Source organism: Aquarana catesbeiana, linkage group LG07 (assembly GCF_042186555.1).
Source record: "Aquarana catesbeiana isolate 2022-GZ linkage group LG07, ASM4218655v1, whole genome shotgun sequence".
In the NCBI taxonomy this organism is placed as follows: domain Eukaryota; kingdom Metazoa; phylum Chordata; class Amphibia; order Anura; family Ranidae; genus Aquarana; species Aquarana catesbeiana.
In genome coordinates, this window is record NC_133330.1 from 7473527 (window position 1) to 7492393 (window position 18867).

The following is an 18867-nucleotide window of genomic DNA, read 5'->3' on the forward strand; positions in this document are numbered from 1 at the left end:
TTGTACACACAGCACCCCATATTGTACACACAGCCCCCCATATTGTACACACAGCACCCCATATTGTACACACAGCACCCCCATATTGTACACACAGCACCCCATATTGTACACACAGCTCCCCATATTGTACACACAGCCCCCCATATTGTACACACAGCCCCCCATATTGTACACACAGCACTCCATATTGTACACACAGCCCCCCATATTGTACACACAGCACCTCATATTGTACACACAGCACCCCATATTGTACACACAGCACCTCATATTGTACACACAGCACCCCATATTGTACACACAGCCCCCCATATTGTACACACAGCACTCCATATTGACAGAAAAACACAGAATTGTTGACATTTTTGCAGATTTATTAAAAAAGAAAAACTGAAATATCACATGGTCCTAAGTATTCAGACCCTTTGCTGTGACACTCATATATTTAACTCAGGTGCTGTCCATTTCTTCTGATCATCCTTGAGATGGTTCTACACCTTCATTTGAGTCCAGCTGTGTTTGATTATACTGATTGGACTTGATTAGGAAAGCCACACACCTGTCTATATAAGACCTTACAGCTCACAGTGCATGTCAGAGCAAATGAGAATCATGAGGTCAAAGGAACTGCCTGAAGAGCTCAGAGACAGAATTGTGACAAGGCCCAGATCTGGCCAAGGTTACAAAAAAATTCTGCTGCACTTAGGGTTCCTAAGAGCACAGTGGCCTCCATAATGAATGAATGAATGAATGAATGAATGAATGAATGAAAGATTTATAGAGCGCTGCAAATGCAAACTGAATCGCCTCAAGGCGCTAATGCATTTGGTGTTGTCAGCTTCTAAAAGAGGAAGGTCTTGAGTTTTTTCCTGAAAACCAGATGGTTTTCTTCCATGCGGATGTGGGGCGGAAGTGCGTAGTTCCATAGTCGAGGTCCTTGGACTGCGAACCTTCGTTCTCCCTTTGCTTTGTAGCGGTATTTGGGAATGAGAAGGAGGTTTTGGTTAGATGATCGAAAACTGCGATTGGGTGTGTAGTGTTTTATTTTCTCTCTAAGGTATTGTGGGTGAGGCAGAGGGTCTTGAATGTGATCCAATTCTTTACAGTTAGCCAATGTAGGCTCCTCAGGGATGGGGAGATTGACTCCCAGGGTTTTTTCCTGTTAACAGTCTTGCCGCCGCATTTTGAATGAGTTGTAAGCGCGCAAGCTGATATTAGGGTAATCCTATATAGAGTGAGTTAGCGTAATCGAGTTGGGAATTGATGATTGTTCCAACTACTGCTGCTTTGTCCTCCTCTGGGATGAAGGGGATAAGTCTACGTAACAGGCGGAGGAGATGGTGGGATCCACTGACTACCGATCCTATTTGTGCATCCATTGTCATTTCTGAGTCAAAGATAACTCCGAGACTCTTGACTTTGGTGCTTGGGGAGATGGTCTGTCCTAAGATGGTGGGAGGTGTCCACAGAGTCTTGGTTTTGGCATTATGGTTAGCGTGTAGGAGAAGAAGTTCTGTTTTTGAACCGTTGAGTTTGAGGGAGCTACTGGTCATCCAGTCATCTATCATAGTGAGGCATTTTTCTAGTTGTTGAAGGTGGTCTTTTTGTCCAGTGATGCGAAAGTGCAGTTGGGTGTCATCAGCATATGAGTGGAAGGAGAGGTCTGATTTTCTGATGATTTTGAGGAGTGGACGGATGTAGATGTTGAATAGGACTGGTGATAGGGGTGAACCCTGTGGGACTCCACAGGAGATTGTGCGGGTTTCAGAGGTGAATGCTCCCAGTTTCACTATCTGAATCCTTAAATGGAAGACGTTTGGGACGACCAGAACCCTTCCTAGAGCTGGCCGTCCAACCAAACTGAGCTATCGGGGGAGAAGAGCCTTGGTGAGAGAGGTAAAGAAGAACCCAAAGATCACTGTGGCTGAGCTCCAGAGATGCAGTCGGGAGATGGGAGAAAGTTGTAGAAAGTCAACCATCAGTGCAGCCCTCCACAGTCGGGACTTTATGGCAGAGTGGCCCGACGGAAGCCTCTTCTCAGTGCAAGAAACATGAAAGCCTGCGTGGAGTTTGCTAAAAAACACCTGAAGGACTCCAAGATGGTGAGAAATAAGATTCTCTGGTCTGATGAGACCAATATAGAACTTTGTGTCCTTAATTCTAAGCGGTATGTGTGGAGAAAACCAGGCACTGCTCATCACCTGTCCAATACAGTCCCAACAGTGAAGCATGGTGGTGGCAGCATCATGCTGTGGGGGTGTTTTTCAGCTTCAGGGACAGGACGACTGGTTGCAATCAAGGGAAAGATGAATGCGGCCAAGTACAGGGATATCCTGGACGAAATCCTTCTCCAGAGTGCTCAGGACCTCAGACTGGGCCAAAGGTTTACCTTCCAACAAGACAATGACTAAGTACACAGCTAAAATAACAAAGGAGTGGCTTCACAACTCCGTGACTGTTCTTAAATGGCCCAGGCAGAGCCCTGACTTAAACCCAATTGAGTAGCCCTGGAGAGACCTAAAAATGGCCGTCCACCAATGTTTACCATCCAACCTGACAGAACTGGAGAGGATCTGCAAGGAGGAATGGCAGAGGATCCCCAAATCCAGGTGTGAAAAACTTGTTGCATCTTTCCCAAAAAGACTCATGGCTGTATTAGATCAAAAGGGCGCTTCTACTAAATACTGAGCAAAGGGTCTGAATACTTAGGACCATGTGATATCTCAGTTTTTCTTTTTTTAATAAATCTGCAAAAATGTCAACAATTCTGTGTTTTTCTGTCAATATGAGGTGCTGTGTGTACAATATGGGGTGCTGTGTGTACAATATGAGGTGCTGTGTGTACAATATGAGGTGCTGTGTGTACAATATGGGGTGTTGTGTGTACAATATGAGGGGCTGTGTGTACAATATGGGGTGCTGTGTGTACAATATGGGGTGTTGTGTGTACAATATGGGGTGCTGTGTGTACAATATGAGGTGCTGTGTGTACAATATGGGGTGCTGTGTGTACAATATGGGGGGCTGTGTGTACAATATGGGGTGCTGTGTGTACAATATGGGGTGCTGTGTGTACATTAATGAGGAAAAAAATGAACTTAAATGATTTTAGCTAATGGCTGCAATATAACAAAGAGTGAAAAATTTAAGGGGGTCTGAATACTTTCCCTTCCCACTGTATATTATAGATTGAAGATGCTATAACTTTCACTTAAACCAATCAATATATACTTATTGGGATTTCGTTTTTTTACTAAAGACATGTAGCAGAAAACATCTTGCCCTTAAAGCGTTTGTAAAGGTGTTTTTTTTTTTTTTTTAAAATAACAAACATGTTATACTTACCTTCACTGTGCAGCTCGTTCTGCACAGAGTGGCCCCGAACCTCGTCTTCTGGGGTCCCTCGGCGGCTGTTTCAGCTCCTCCCCGCAAGCATTCACCACCTTAATGCGAGCTCCCTCGCACGGTGGTGAGTGCTTGCGGGCGCGCTCCCGTGATACAGCCGGCGGCTATAGCCGCTCGCTGTATCACTCGGCCCCACCCCCCGGCGCGCCGCGTCATCGGATGTGATTGACAGCAGCGCGAGCCAATGGCTGCGCTGCTTTCAATCCATCCACTGCAGCCAATCAGCGGCCAGGGTGAGCGGAGGAACAGATGTCGGGAACGCGAAGCTGACTTTCGAGGCGTCAGGTAAGTAAAACGGGGGGGCTGGGGGCGGCGGTTCTGTCAGAAGTTTTTTCACCTTAATGCATAGAATGCATTAAGGTGAAAAAATTTTTACCTTTACAACCCCTTTAATTTTTTTTTTTAAATGGGATATGTTTTATTGCAGAAAGTAAAAAATGTTTTTTTGTTCAAAACTTTTAGTCTTTTTTTTTTGTTTGTTTATATAACAAAAAAATCATAGGGATGATCAAATACCAGTAAATGAAAGTTCTATTTGTAAAAAAAAAAAATGACATTTCATTTTCATTTGGGTACAGCGTTGCATAACCGCGCAATTACCATATAAAGTAGTGCAGTGCTGAATAGCAAAACATGTCCTGGTCATGAAGGGAGTAGAACTTTCCGGAGCTGAAGTGGTTAAACTAAATAGATCAAAAACAATTCTACTTATAACAGATGGAATTAAACAGCAATATAAATAATTCATAGGCTTACTTCCAATTTTAGGACCCGGATCCAACCAATACTGAGGTCCTGCAAAATATATAAACAAATAAGCAAGACAAAGTTAAAAAGTTTTATGTTACCATTTGGGTAGAATTGGTGTGATAAACTTTTAAAACCCATTCTGCTAGGGAAAGGACAACACAAGGAAAAGCTGCCAAGGGGAGGGATAACTACTGTTGGCCGAACGGTTCGGCTTGAGCATGAGTTTGGGTCGAACATTTTCCTGTTTGAAAGTTCACCGAACACCCGAATTTGCAGTGTATTCGCCGGGTGTCTTGGCCCGCCAAACACACTGCAATGCACTGCACGCTGCACAGTGCATTCTGCACCCCGATTGCCCAAGGGGGCTTCCAAATCCCAATAATCCCCTTGCCTGCAGACCCCCACAACCACAGCCCAGGGTTGTCAGGAAGAGACCCTTGTCCCTATCAACATGTTGGGGGCATGTGGCCTGGTATGGTTCAGGAGGGGGAGCGTTTACTCGTCCCCCCCTTTCCTGACCTGCTGGGCTGCATGCTCGGATAAGGGTCTGGTATGGACTTTGGGGGGGCCCCATGCCATTTTTTTTATTATTTTGATGTGGGGTTCCCCTTACAATCTGGGGGGGCACTGTATTTTTTTCTTTAATTTCTTAATAGCCGGGTGCCGGCGTTCTGTCGAGAAGTGCCCCCCACCGAATAGTACACGTGCATGCGCAGGACGGAGCCGCACTTCAGCTGATTTGCCAATCAGCTGGAGTGACGTGACCAGGGCGCAAGCGCACATTGTAGGAGGCATCTCTTGATGGGAGATACCATTTCACGGCCACAATTGAAACCTATACAAACAGCGGGGGGGAGGACAGTAGTTCTCACATTGTGCCTTGCTGTTGAGGGGGGTTTTACAGTGTGCTGATGGTCCAGTTTTGTCTGTGTTGCAGGGCGGGTTTGCTGTGTTGAATGGCCAGTTTTTCCTGTGTGAAAGGCCGGGTTGCAACACAGACAAAACCAGCCCTTCAACACAGCCACTAGCCGCCCTCCAGCAGCAGCGATGAACAATGAGAAAACTACGGTCTCCCCCACTGTTTGTATAGGTTTAAATTGTGAAATGGTATCTCCCATCGAGAGATACCTCCTATGATGTGCGCATGCGCCCTGGTTACGACAGCCCAGCTGATCGGCAAATCAGCTGTTGTGCTGTTCCGTACGGCGCATGCGCAGTACATACCAGACACTTCGTGATAGCGGGCATTTCTCGACAGAACACCTGTAATTGCAACTGTGAGTCAATTTAAATGTGATTTGACTTGTTTTTTTTTCTTTAGAAATGCCAGTTTTGCTGCAGCAGGTTCTACACATGCTACAGATGCGCCACTTTACAGGCAGACTAAGAGGACCCCCCCCCCCGGCACTATATTTAAAGGAATTTTTAATTTTTATTGTTGCACTTCAAGCATCATTAAAATCACTGCTCCTGAAAAAGAAAGATTGTTATTTAAAAAAAAAAATTGCATTGATACATATCCCCCGGGGCAGTACCCAAACTCCCAAACCCCTTTTAGGGCCAATTACTTGCATATAAGCCTTCAAAATGGGCACTTTTGATTTCTCCTGTTCTTCTCCCATAGGCTACAATGGGGTTCGCCATTCGGGTTAGAAAATTTCCCCTGTTCGGGAGTTCTGCTGCGAACCCAACAGGGGGGTTTGGCCCATCTTTATTAGAGAGGCAGGGTTACTATGTAGCCATACATGATGAGCGCATACATCAATACACCAAGCAGTAAATAGAAAACCTGCTCCTGGCTCTCCAACACGGAGGCCAAAAAAAATGATCTACGTAAACATGACAGAGATACAAGACACAACTCACTTCTTAGCTGCGGTGTAAAACCCTGGAAAAATTCGTCATACTCATACTCATACCTAGACAGCGACAAAAACAATATATTAATCTGATCTGAAAAAAGAACTAAAGGCTAAACTTTTTCTTTATTTTGGAAAGAGTAATGGCGGGTTATAACCCCTGTCATCTGTGTCCCATTGGGGAGATTTCCCTTCACTTCCTGTCCCATAGTTAAAACAGGAAGTGAGAGGAAGTCTCTCCAAGGTAAGGGCATCTTTGGTTGTCACTGGATCTAGTGTCCCCATTGGAAGATTTCTCCTCTATTCCTGTTCTGGTAACAACCTGAAATTTGTTTTTTTTTTCATTTTCCCTTTTGGTGATGTCGGTCACCAGCATAGCTCCCAACTGTCCCTGATTTTTAGGGACTGTCCCTCATTTGGAACAAAGTCCCTCTGTCCCTCTTTCCCTCTCATGTGTCCCTCATTTTGGTCTGATCTATATAGTTGTATCAGTGGCGGCCGCTCCATTAGGGGCGCAGGGGCGCCGCCCCCCTATCCATGCGTCCGGCCCCTTAATCTACATGCAGGGCGCCGGACGCATGGATTTCAACAGGGTTTTTTTTTAAGCACTTGATTAGAGCCAAAGGCTCTAATAGGTTTAAAAAAAAAGGTGGGCTTGTGCCCACCCAGTTTTGTGACAATACCGAATGAATATTTGCCATAGTCACACTGATTTTCCTTCCGGCTAATCAGGAAGCGTGTCGTGAGATCTTATTGGCGAAGAGGGCGGATGAGGAGGGAGGAGACACATGGCCTGGGGAGAAGCAAGGAAGACCGAAGGACCCACCAGCCGCCACTCCATGGAATCTTGTGAGACCCGTTTCCTGATTGGCCAAAAGGAGAAGCGATCCTTTTGGCCTAGGAGGAGGAGGGAGGAGACACACAGCCTCCATCAGAGCTGGACTGGGACAAAAATTTGGCCCTGGACTTCATCCAGACTGGCCCACTTTGACAGGTCTCTCCCATGCCGGCTTGCCACCCAAGCCCCCCCCCCCACTAGCCATTAGCCGTTCTACATTATTTCTCTTATAGGCAGTACCAGTGGGGAAGCTAGACATTATTTCACCTGGGGCAAAGAATCAGTTTGGCGCCCCCCCCAATGGGACAAGATTAGGCAGGAAAGTGAGGCCGCCCTCCTTCCAAATCGTATGATGAGCTTCTCAGTGTTGACTCCTGAGCATCATGTCTGTATTCAGGCGCGCTGCATAACTAGCCAGGGAGAGGAGGTGAGCACTGCGGGGGGGGGGACAGAGGACCGGAGGGAGGCAGCGGTCCACTGTCACTGAAATCGGCCCACTGAGCCATCGGCCCACCGGGAAACTCCCTGTAGTCCCAATGGCCAGTACATGCCTGGCCTCCATGAGGAGATGCAGGAAAAGCCGCCGCCCATCGCCCGGAGGGAAGTGCTGCCCGTGCCCCGGGGGGGGGTTGTGATTGACCCGACCGACCCACGGGGGGGTGGATGACACGACTTAGCCGCCACTGAGTTGTATATAAAATGCACTTTTTTTTTCTTCCAAAAATGTTTCCCAGAGCTAAACCTTTCATCTAATTTCTAAATTGCTGCATTTGTAAATTCCAAAGTCCAATATGAAGGAACAGTGGTGGTAAGAAAAACAGTTGTGGGTTTAACTAATCTTTTTTTTAATTTTATTTTTTAGTATAATTCTCCATTAAGGGGGCGTGTCAGGGGTGTGTCCTACATACTTTTGCTAATAGGTGTCCTTCGTTCCCATCTCATAAGGTTGGGAGATATGTAGTAGGAGTCTCCACGATCTGCATGTATGGGGCGATCGCTGTTTGCATGCAAACGGTCCGGCGCGCGCATTTGACTTTGCATGCTAGTGGGGGGGGGGTGTTATTTAGGGGCACTTTAATTTTTTTTTAATTATTAATTTATTTTACAGGTACTCATGAGGGGGATTTTAAACTAGGTGTGGTGGTGGGGGGCGGAGGGTTCTAAGGAAGTGATAGCCAGCAGTGAGCAAAGAACAGAGGGTAATAGTTGGGCCAGTAGTAATGATATAGCCGTGACGTCTGAACCAGGGCTGAATAAGTGATCAAATCAAAAACAAAGCCCGTGAAAACTTAAAGGGGTTGTAAACCCTCGTGCATCCTATGCATTAAGGTGAAAAAACACCTGGCAGTCACCGGCCCCTCCAGCCCCTCTGCTTTACTTACCTGAGCCCCTTCATCTCCTCGGCGGGGACGCGCTGTCCCTCTCTCCACGGGGTCCCGGCTCTTGATTGGATAGATTAATAGCAGCGCAGCCATTGGCTCCCACTGCTGTCAATCAAATCCAATGACGCGGGCACCGGGGGGGCAGGGCCAAGTCCGGCATTCGTGTCTATGCACGCAAATGATGGACTCGGGAGAGCGCCCGCAAGGTGACCCCCCAAGGAGAGCGCTTCTCCTAGGGGGTTATCTGATGTGGGGGGAGCAACGAGAGCCATCGGGGGAACCCAAAAGAGGATGTTGGGGGCCACTCTGTGCAAAACGAGCTGCACAGTGGAGGTAAGTATGATGTGTTTGTTATTTAAGAAAAATAAAAAACGATCCTTTACAATCACTTTAAGGAGAAATGAATATGCACTCATACAACACTGAGAGGCGTATACACAAATGCGAGGAGCCTAGCTAACAAAATGGACTAACTGGAGCCACTATTACACGAGGAGGACGTAGACTTTGTGGGAATAACAGAAACTTGGTTTGACAGCTCACATGACTGGTTGGCAAATATTCAGGGGCGTTGCTACCCTGTTTCCCCGAAAATAAGACCTAGTGTGATGGTCTGTGATGGCTGCAATATAAGCCCTACCCCCCAAATAAGCCCTACCCTGTTTCCCCGAAAATAAGCCCTACCCTGAAAATAAGACCTACAAGGACTTTAACTAGGGCTTATTTGGGGGGTAGGGCTTATATTGCAGCCATCACCGACAATCACGCTAGGTCTTATTTTCGGGGAAAGAGGGGATGTCTGCAAAAGATCTGGGGCTAGAGCCCATAGCAGTGGTCACCAACCTTTTTGCAGGCGGGGGGGGGGTTTGGTAAGTAATGTTTCATGGGCAATTTATCGGGGAAATGGCTGGTGTTGGTGCTTCAATCATCATGGCACCATGGTTGAACTTGTGTCAGGGTGATTGAAGCGCATTATTTATATTGTTACATTGTAATATATAATGAAGTGCTTCAACAGCGCAGTACAGTTCTGGGAGAGTGCCTATTGGCTTCCTCCCAAAACCGTGCTCACTGCGGTGCACACCCAGCTCACTCTATGACACAGCTGATCACAGATTGGGGTAAAGAGCCAATCACAGCAGCGCTTTACCACGTGACGTGATCAGCTGTGTCCAATCACAACTGATCGTGATGTAAACACACTTGCCGGTTATCGGCATTCCTTTCCTCACACTGTCACAGTGCGAGAAGAGGAGAGAGCTGGTGTCTTGCAGAGAAAGTTCCCCCGGCGGATAAGGACCCCCCTGTACTGCGCAGGTGCAACGCTTGCGCAGTACGAAGGACTAGCAGCCACCGAAAATAGCCAAAGCTGAAAAACTTTAATCAGCTGTACACGGCGCCTGCTCTCTGGGTCCAGGTTGAAGCCCCACCATCCAAGTGGACCTAGAGGGAGAATAAAAAAGTGCCGAGCGAAGCAAGGCCATGCCCGAAGTGTGGCGAGCGAAGTGAGCCCGCGAGGGGCCCTCTTACAGGCGCCGTATACAGCTGATTCAAGGCGCCGTGTACAGCTGATACAAGGGTATTCCCTGTATCGAAGGACAAGGAAAGTAGAAGAGGGGGAGGGGTATGTCTATAAATAAAAAAACAATGTAAGAGTGGTAGAGAGGAGTGATGTAAATGGGACGGGGGGGTGGGAGGTGGAGTCCCTGTGGGTAGAACTCCAAAGAGTAGAAGTGGTAAATTAATAGTGGGGGTATGTTACAGGCTTCCCAACCTGAAGGAGGAGGAGCTGGACCTCCTATCACAGTTATAAATGGCAGCGAGGAAACTAAATGTCATCATAATGGGGGGCTTTAATGATCCCGATATCGACTGGGCAGAGGGGACAGCTCACTCATTAAAGGCCTGTCATTTCATGAATGTCTTGCAGGACAACTTCATGTCTCAATTGGCAGATTCTCCAACTAGAAAGAATCCATTGCTAGATTTATTGATTACGAACGATCCAAGTCTGATCTCAGATGTGGCAGTACAGGACAAATTGCGATCTAGCAATCAGTGGATAATCATATTTAGCGTAAATCATAGGAAAAGGAGGCAAGAGGGTAGCACAAGAACTTTAAAAGAGCCAACTTTTCTGAACTGCACTCAATACTATAAGACATCAATTGGGACCTAATCCTAGAAACATTGAACACCAAGGAAAAATGGGAATATTCTTGGAACATATTAAACAAAGGTATCACACAGTGCATTCCATTCCAATGGGAAATAAATATAGAAGAGCGAAGATTAAACCCGGGTGGCTAAACTGTAATGTAAAAAATCTTGTTATAGAGAAAGTAATTGCCTTTAAAAAATATAAAGCGGAGAGGGCATTATCAGCATTCCAACACCACAAGGAATGCAATAAGAAGTATAATGCCTTGTACACTTGATAGGATTTTCTGACAACAAATGTTGGATGTGAGCTTGTTGTCAGAAAGTCAGACCGTGTGTATGCTCCATAGAATATTTGTTGCAGGAATTTCCGCCAAGAAATGTTTGAGAGCAGGTTCTCAAATTTTCTGGCAACAAAACTTGGTAAGTGGGTTATCACAAGGTTCTGTCTTGGGACCAATTACATTTAATTTATTCATAAATGACACAGAGGAAGGGACACATAGCTCAATCTCAGTGTTTGCGGACAATACAAAAATAAGCAGGGCAATAACTTGTTCAGTTCATCATAATCATAACTCTGGATAACAATGGCTGCATATTAGACCTGTGGATCTGCATTCTTGATGGAAACCGAACCCAAGTCTGGAATCTGTGTTCCCTACATAACAGAAATATCAGAAAGGAATGATATTGATTTCAACTTCTTATCAACTTTGCTTTGCTATGCAGCAAATGATTAGCAAAAAAGATTTGTAATCTGCTACTGCTTGTAAAACATGGCAGGCTGGAATAGGTTATCCCGAATCCTTGTGTGTACTCTGTATCCTGTACATTGTTTCTGCATCCCGTGTCCAATACCCCCCCCCCAAAGCTACGCATTATAAAAAAATATATGATGGGGACATCCAATGTAAAGGAGAACTCTGTTGGGGACATTTCACCTGACACCTCCCATACCTCTGTACTCACCTGACACCTCCCATACCTCTGTACTCACCTAATACCTCCCATACCTCTGTACTCAACTGACACCTCTCTTACCTCTGTACTCACCTGACACCTCCCATACCTCTGTACTCACCTGACACCTCCCATACCTCTGTACTCACCTGACACCTCCCATACCTCTGTACTCACCTGACACCTCCCATACCTCTGTACTCACCTAATACCTCCCATACCTCTGTACTCACCTGACACCTCTCATACCTCTGTACTCACCTGACACCTTCCATATCTCTGTACTCACCTGACACCCCCCATACCTCGGTACTTACCTGACACCTCCCATACCTTTGTACTCACCGGAAACACCCCCCATACCTCTGTACTCACCTGACACCTTCCATACCTCTGTACTCACCTGACACCCCCAATACCTTTCTACTCACCTGACACCTCTCATATCTCTGTACTCACCTGATACCTCCCATACCTTTGTACTCACCTGACACATCCCATACCTCTGTACTCACTTGACACCTCTCTTACCTCTGTACTCACCTGATACCTTCCATACCTCTGTACTCACCTGACACCTCCCATACATCTGTACTCACCTGACACCTCTCTTACCTCTGTACTCACCTGATACCTTCCATACCTCTGTACTCACCTGATACCTTCCATACCTCTGTACTCACCTGACACCTCCCATACCTCTGTACTCACTTGACACCTCTCTTACCTCTGTACTCACCTAACACCTCCCATACCTCTGTACTCACCTAACACCTCCCATACCTCTGTACTCACCTGACACCTCCCATACCTCTGTACTCACCTGACACCTCCCATACCTCTGTACTCACCTGACACCTCCCATACCTCTGTACTCACCTAATACCTCCTATACCTCTGTACTCACCTGACACCTCTCATACCTCTGTACTCACTTGACACCTCTCTTACCTCTGTACTCACCTGACACCTCCCATATCTCTGTACTCACCTGACACCTCCCATACCTCTGTACTCACCTAACACCTCCCATACCTTTGTACTCACCTGACACCTCCCATACCTCTGTACTCACCTGACACCTCCCATACCTCTGTACTCACCTGACACCCCCCATATCTCTGTACTCACCTGACACCTCCCATACCTCTGTACTCACTTAACACCTCTCTTACCTCTGTACTCACCTAACACCTCCCATACCTTTGTACTCACCTGACACCTCCCATACCTCTGTACTCACCTGACACCTCCCATACCTCTGTACTCACCTGACACCTCTCATATCTCTGTACTCACCTGACACCTCCCATACCTCTGTACTCACTTAACACCTCTCTTACCTCTGTACTCACCTAACACCTCCCATACCTCTGTACTCACCTAACACCTCCCATACCTCTGTACTCACCTGATACCTCTCATACCTCTGTACTCACCTGACACCTCCCTTACCTCTGTACTCACCTGACACCTCCCATACCTCTGTACTCACCTGATACCTTCCATACCTCTGTACTCACCTGACACCTCCCATACCTCTGTACTCACCTGACACCTCTCATATCTCTGTACTCACCTGATACCTCCCATACCTTTGTACTCACCTGACACATCCCATACCTCTGTACTCACATGACACATCCCATACCTCTGTACTTACCTGACACCTCCCATACCTCTGTACTCACTTGACACCACTCTTACCTCTGTACTCACCTGACACCCCCATACCTCTGTACTCACCTGACACCTCCCATACCTCTGTACTCACCTGACACCTCTCATATCTCTGTACTCACCTGATACCTCCCATACCTCTGTACTCACCTGATACCTCCCATACCTCTGTACTCACCTGACACCTCTCATATCTCTGTACTCACCTGATACCTCCCATACCTTTGTACTCACCTGACACATCCCATACCTCTGTATTCACTTGACACCTCTCTTACCTCTGTACTCACCTGACACCCCCCATACCTCTGTACTCACCTGACACCTCCCATACCTCTGTACTCACCTGACACCTCTCATATCTCTGTACTCACCTGATACCTCCCATACCTCTGTACTCACCTGTTACCTCCCATACCTCTGTACTCACCTGACACCTCTCTTACCTTTGTACTCACCTGACACCTTCTATACCTCTGTACTCACTTGACACCTCTCTTACCTCTGTACTCACCTGATACCTTCCATACCTCTGTACTCACCTGACACCTCCCATATCTCTGTACTCACCTGACACCTCCCATACCTCTGTACTCACCTGACACCTCTCATATCTCTGTACTCACCTGATACCTCCCATACCTCTGTACTCACCTGATACCTCCCATACCTCTGTACTCACCTGACACCTCTCATATCTCTGTACTCACCTGATACCTCCCATACCCTTGTACTCACCTGACACATCCCATACCTCTGTATTCACTTGACACCTCTCTTACCTCTGTACTCACCTGACACCCCCCATACCTCTGTACTCACCTGACACCTCTCATATCTCTGTACTCACCTGATACCTCCCATACCTTTGTACTCACCTCACACATCCCATACCTCTGTACTCACCTGACACATCCCATACCTCTGTACTCATTTGACACCTCTCTTACCTCTGTACCCACCTGATACCTCCCATACCTCTGTACTCACCTGACACCTCCCATACCTCTGTACTCACCTGACACCTCCCATACCTCTGTACTCACCTGACACCTCTCTTACCTCTGTACTCACCTGATACCTGCCATACCTCTGTACTCACCTTACACCTCCCATACCTCTGTACTCACTTGACACCTCTCTTACCTCTGTACTCATCTGATACCTTCCATACCTCTGTACTCACCTGACACCTCCCATACCTCTGTACTTACCTGACACCTCTCATATCTCTGTACTCACCTGATACCTCCCATACCTTTGTACTCACCTGACACATCCCATACCTCTGTACTCACTTGACACCTCTCTTACCTCTGTACTCACCTGATACCTTCCATACCTCTGTACTCACCTGATACCTCCCATACCTCTGTACTCACCTGACACCTCCCATACCTCTGTTCTCACCTGACACCTCCCATACCTCTGTACTCACCTGACACCTCCCATACCTCTGTTCTCATCTGACACCTCCCATACCTCTGTACTCACCGGAAACACCCCCCATACCTCTGTACTCACCTGATACCTCCCATACCTTTGTACTCACCTGACACCTCCCATACCTCTGTTCTCACCTGACACCTCCCATACCTCTGTACTCACTTGACACCACTCTTACCTCTGTACTCACCTGACACCCCCCATACCTCTGTACTTACCTGACACCTCCCATACCTTTGTACTCACCGGAAACACCCCCCATACCTCTGTACTCACCTGACACCCCCAATACCTTTGTACTCACCTGACACCTCTCATATCTCTGTACTCACCTGATACCTCCCATACCTTTGTACTCACCTGACACATCCCATACCTTGGTACTTACCTGACACCTCCCATACCTTTGTACTTACCGGAAACACCCAGGTACCTCTGTATTCACCTGACACCCCCCATACCTCTGTACTCACCTGACACCTTCCATACCTCTGTACTCACCTGACACCCCCAATACCTTTGTACTCACCTGACACTTCTCATATCTCTATACTCACCTGATACCTCCCATACCTTTGTACTCACCTGACACATCCCATACCTCTGTACTCACTTGACACCTCTCTTACCTCTGCACTCACCTGATACCTTCCATACCTATCTACCCACCTGATACCTACCATAACTCTGTACTCACCTGACACCACCCATACCTCTGTACTCACCTGACACCTCCCATACCTCTGTACTCACCTGACACCTCTCTTACCTCTGTACTAACCTTACACCTCCCATACCTCTGTACTCACCTGACACCTCTCATATCTCTGTACTCACCTGATACCTCCCATACCTTTGTACTCACCTGACACATCCCATATCTCTGTACTCACCTGACACCTCCCATACCTCTGTACTCACCTGACACATCCAATATCTCTTTACTCACTTGACACCTCTCTTACCTCTGTACTCACCTGATACCTTCCATACCTCTGTACTCACCTGATACCCCCATACCTCTGTACTCACTTGACACCTATCTTACCTCTGTACTCACCTGACACCTCTCATATCGCTTTACTCACCTGATACCTCCCATACCTCTCTACTCACCTGATACCTCCCATACCTCTGTACTCACCTGACACCTCCCATACCTCTGTACTCACCTGACGCCTCCCATACCTCTGTACTCACCTGACACCTCTCATATCTCTGTACTCACCTGATACCTCCCATACCTCTGTACTCTCCTGATACCTCCCATACCTCTGTACTCACCTGACACCTCCCATACCTCTGTACTCACCTGACACCTCCCATACCTCTGTACTCATCTGACACCTTCCATACCTCTGTACTTACCTGATACCTCCCATATCTCTGTACTCACCTGATACCTTCCATATCTCTGTTCTCACCTGATACTTCCCATACCTCTTACCAATACAATGGTATGTGCAGTCTACCCATTGTTTTAAGTGCGCCCCCATTGAATCCTATAAGACCATTTAGGTTTGCTACCATTGATTTCTATAAGTTCATACATTATCTGAAAGCTCACCAAAGATGCATCATGCAAAACTTTAGTGTGCTTTAACCACTTAAGGACCAAGCCTCTTTTTGAGATGTGTTGTTCACAAGTTAAAACAGTTTTTTTTGCTAGAAAATTACTTAGAACCCCAAACATTATACATTGTTTTTCTAACACCCTAGAGAATAAAATGGCAGTCGTTGCAATACTTTCCGTCTCACCGTATTTGCGCAGCGGTCTTACAAGCGCACTTTTTTTTGGAAAGAATACACTTTTTTCAGTTAAAAAATAAGACAATGGTAATGTTAGCCCAATTTTTTTAATATTGTTTAAGATAATGTTATGCCGAGTAAATTGATAACCAACATGTCATGCTTCAAAATTGCGCCCGCTCGTGGAATGGCGACAAACTTTCACCCTTAAAAATCTCCATAGGCGACATTTAAAAAACTCTACAGGTTGCATGTTTTGAGTTATAGAGGAGGTCTGGGGCTATAATTATTGCTCTTGCTCTGCCGATCGCGGCGATACCTCACATGTGTGCTTTAAACACCGTTTTCTACGTGCGTATGCGTTCGCTTCTGCACGCAAGCTCGGCGGGACGGGGCGCGTTTAAAAATGTATTTTTTTTTCTTATTTATTTTACCTTTTATTTTTTATATTTACACTGTTCTTTAAAATAAAAAATTCTGTCACTTTTATTTCTATTACAAGGAATGTAATAGAAAAAAAACATGACAGGATCTCTTAAATATGAGATCCGGGGTCAAAAAAACCTCACAACTCATATTTACACTAAAATGCAATAAAAAAAAAGAATTTTTTTTTGTCATTTAAAAAAATATTTAAAAAAAAGTCCCTTTAAGAGCTATGGGTGGTATAGAGATGTATGGGGGCCATCTTCCCCTCACTTGTCTCCATACCAAGGAAGGAGCAACATCCGATCGCCTCTGCCGTTGCGGATGGCTCCAGTAAGCGGCGGGGGGGCACCGGAGCGCCACAGGAGGGGGGGCACTGGAGCGTGGCGGGAGGGGGGAGGCCCCTCTCCCCCGCCGCCGATAAAAGTGATCTCACTGAAAATCCATCGCAGAGACCACTCTTATTGGAAAGTGGACCGCTGGCCGAAGAAGGGGATACCGGGGTTATGGCAGCTAGCTGCTGCCAGAACGATATTCCTCTTCAAAGTTGGGACGTATATCGGCGTATGGCGGTCCATAAGTGGTTAATGAAACACACTGTCTAATAGAATTCAATGGTAGAAAACCTAAAACTGAGGCTACACGGCACATATAATGGTGCTGCAGCCAAACCACAGCGCACCGATGTGAAGCCGCTCATACAATTGCTGTGGGTCAGAAAGACTTTCAAACATAGCTTCTATGTGTGCAGATATTATTCACTATATACAATGTACACAACTAAATGTAAATGTTCTAGATAAATATACAGAGCTTCCATTACCAGTCCAAAGGCCATGGACCTGAAAATAAGAAAACACATTTTAGGTTTTACTGTGATAGACTTTCAATCTATCCACCTATCTTCTAGTATTTATCTACCTCTATAAGAATGTAATAAGTAAAGTGTACTCACTGCCTTCAGCACATAGTAGTAAGGAATTTGCTGCGGCAAGAAGTGCCGGAATCCAGAGGAGCCCCATAGTGAGGGATCTGGGTGATATCCCGGGATTTGTGATCCTGATAGATGCTGCAGCTGCCTCTTATAACCTCAATAGGTTGCAACATATTATGTGTGGGCGATGTTCCTGTATGAAGCCTGATAAGTGTGCCAAAAAGTCAAGGTATATGTGAATGTTTTACAAATTCAATTTCCAGAGAAACAGTGTTTAAAGTTCAATCCACCCCAAAACAGGTTTTGGGAATTTTTTTTTTTTGTACAGCAAATACACAATAAATTGAACAAATAAAGAGCAGTTCCAAATCGAGCATAAATAATTATCAGGGAGAAGCAGAAGCTGTTAAAAAGTGAAACTTTTCTATATGTATATAGCCCTGATACTGTATATAGCCCTGATACTGTATGTAGCACATGATATAGTATTGTATATAGCACTAATACTGTATATAGCACAGGATATAGTATTGTATATAGCACTAATACTGTATATAGTACAGGATACAGTATAGTATCTAGCCCTGGTACTGTATATAGTCCTGATACTGTATATAGCACAGGATATAGTACTGTATATAGCCCTGGTACTGTGTATAGTCCTGATACTGTATATAGCACGGGATATAGTACTGTATATAGCCCTGATACTGTATATAGTCCTGATACTGTATATAGCATGGGATATAGTACTGTATATAGTCCTGATACTGTATATAGCACAGGATATAGTACTGTATATAGCACTAATACTGTATATAGCACATGATATAGTATTGTATATAGCACTAATACTGTATATAGTACAGGATATAGTATTGTATATAGCCCTGGTACTGTATATAGTCCTGATACTGTATATAACACGGGATATAGTACTGTATATAGCACTGATACTGTATATAGCACAGGATATAGTACTGTATATAGCACTTATACTGTATATAGCACAGGATATAGTACTGTATATAGCCCTGGTACTGTGTATAGTCCTGATACTGTATATAGCAGGGGATATAGTACTGTATATAGCCCTGATACTGTATATAGCACAGGATATAGTACTGTATATAGCCCTGACACTGTATATAGTCCTGATACTGTATATAGCACGGGATATAGTACTGTATATAGCCCTGACACTGTATATAGTCCTGATACTGTATATAGCATGGGATATAGTACTGTATATAGCACTTATACTGTATATAG

At 45.7% G+C, this 18867-nt stretch overlaps 1 protein-coding gene across 1 annotated transcript in view; it reads right to left on the reverse strand.

The window, feature by feature from the left end:
• Positions 1–17743, reverse strand: part of LOC141102649 (uncharacterized) — a 97656-nt gene extending 79913 nt beyond the window's left edge. Inside the window, exons 1-5 of the mRNA XM_073591556.1 lie at positions 17617–17743; positions 17485–17503; positions 11005–11058; positions 6025–6077; positions 4165–4203 (exon numbers count right to left, since the gene is read on the reverse strand). Coding sequence (XP_073447657.1) covers positions 4165–4203; positions 6025–6077; positions 11005–11058; positions 17485–17503; positions 17617–17683 — 232 coding nt within the window. The 5' untranslated portion in view covers positions 17684–17743. The remainder of the gene's footprint in view (positions 1–4164; positions 4204–6024; positions 6078–11004; positions 11059–17484; positions 17504–17616) is intronic.
• Between the last annotated feature and the right edge of the window lie 1124 nt (positions 17744–18867).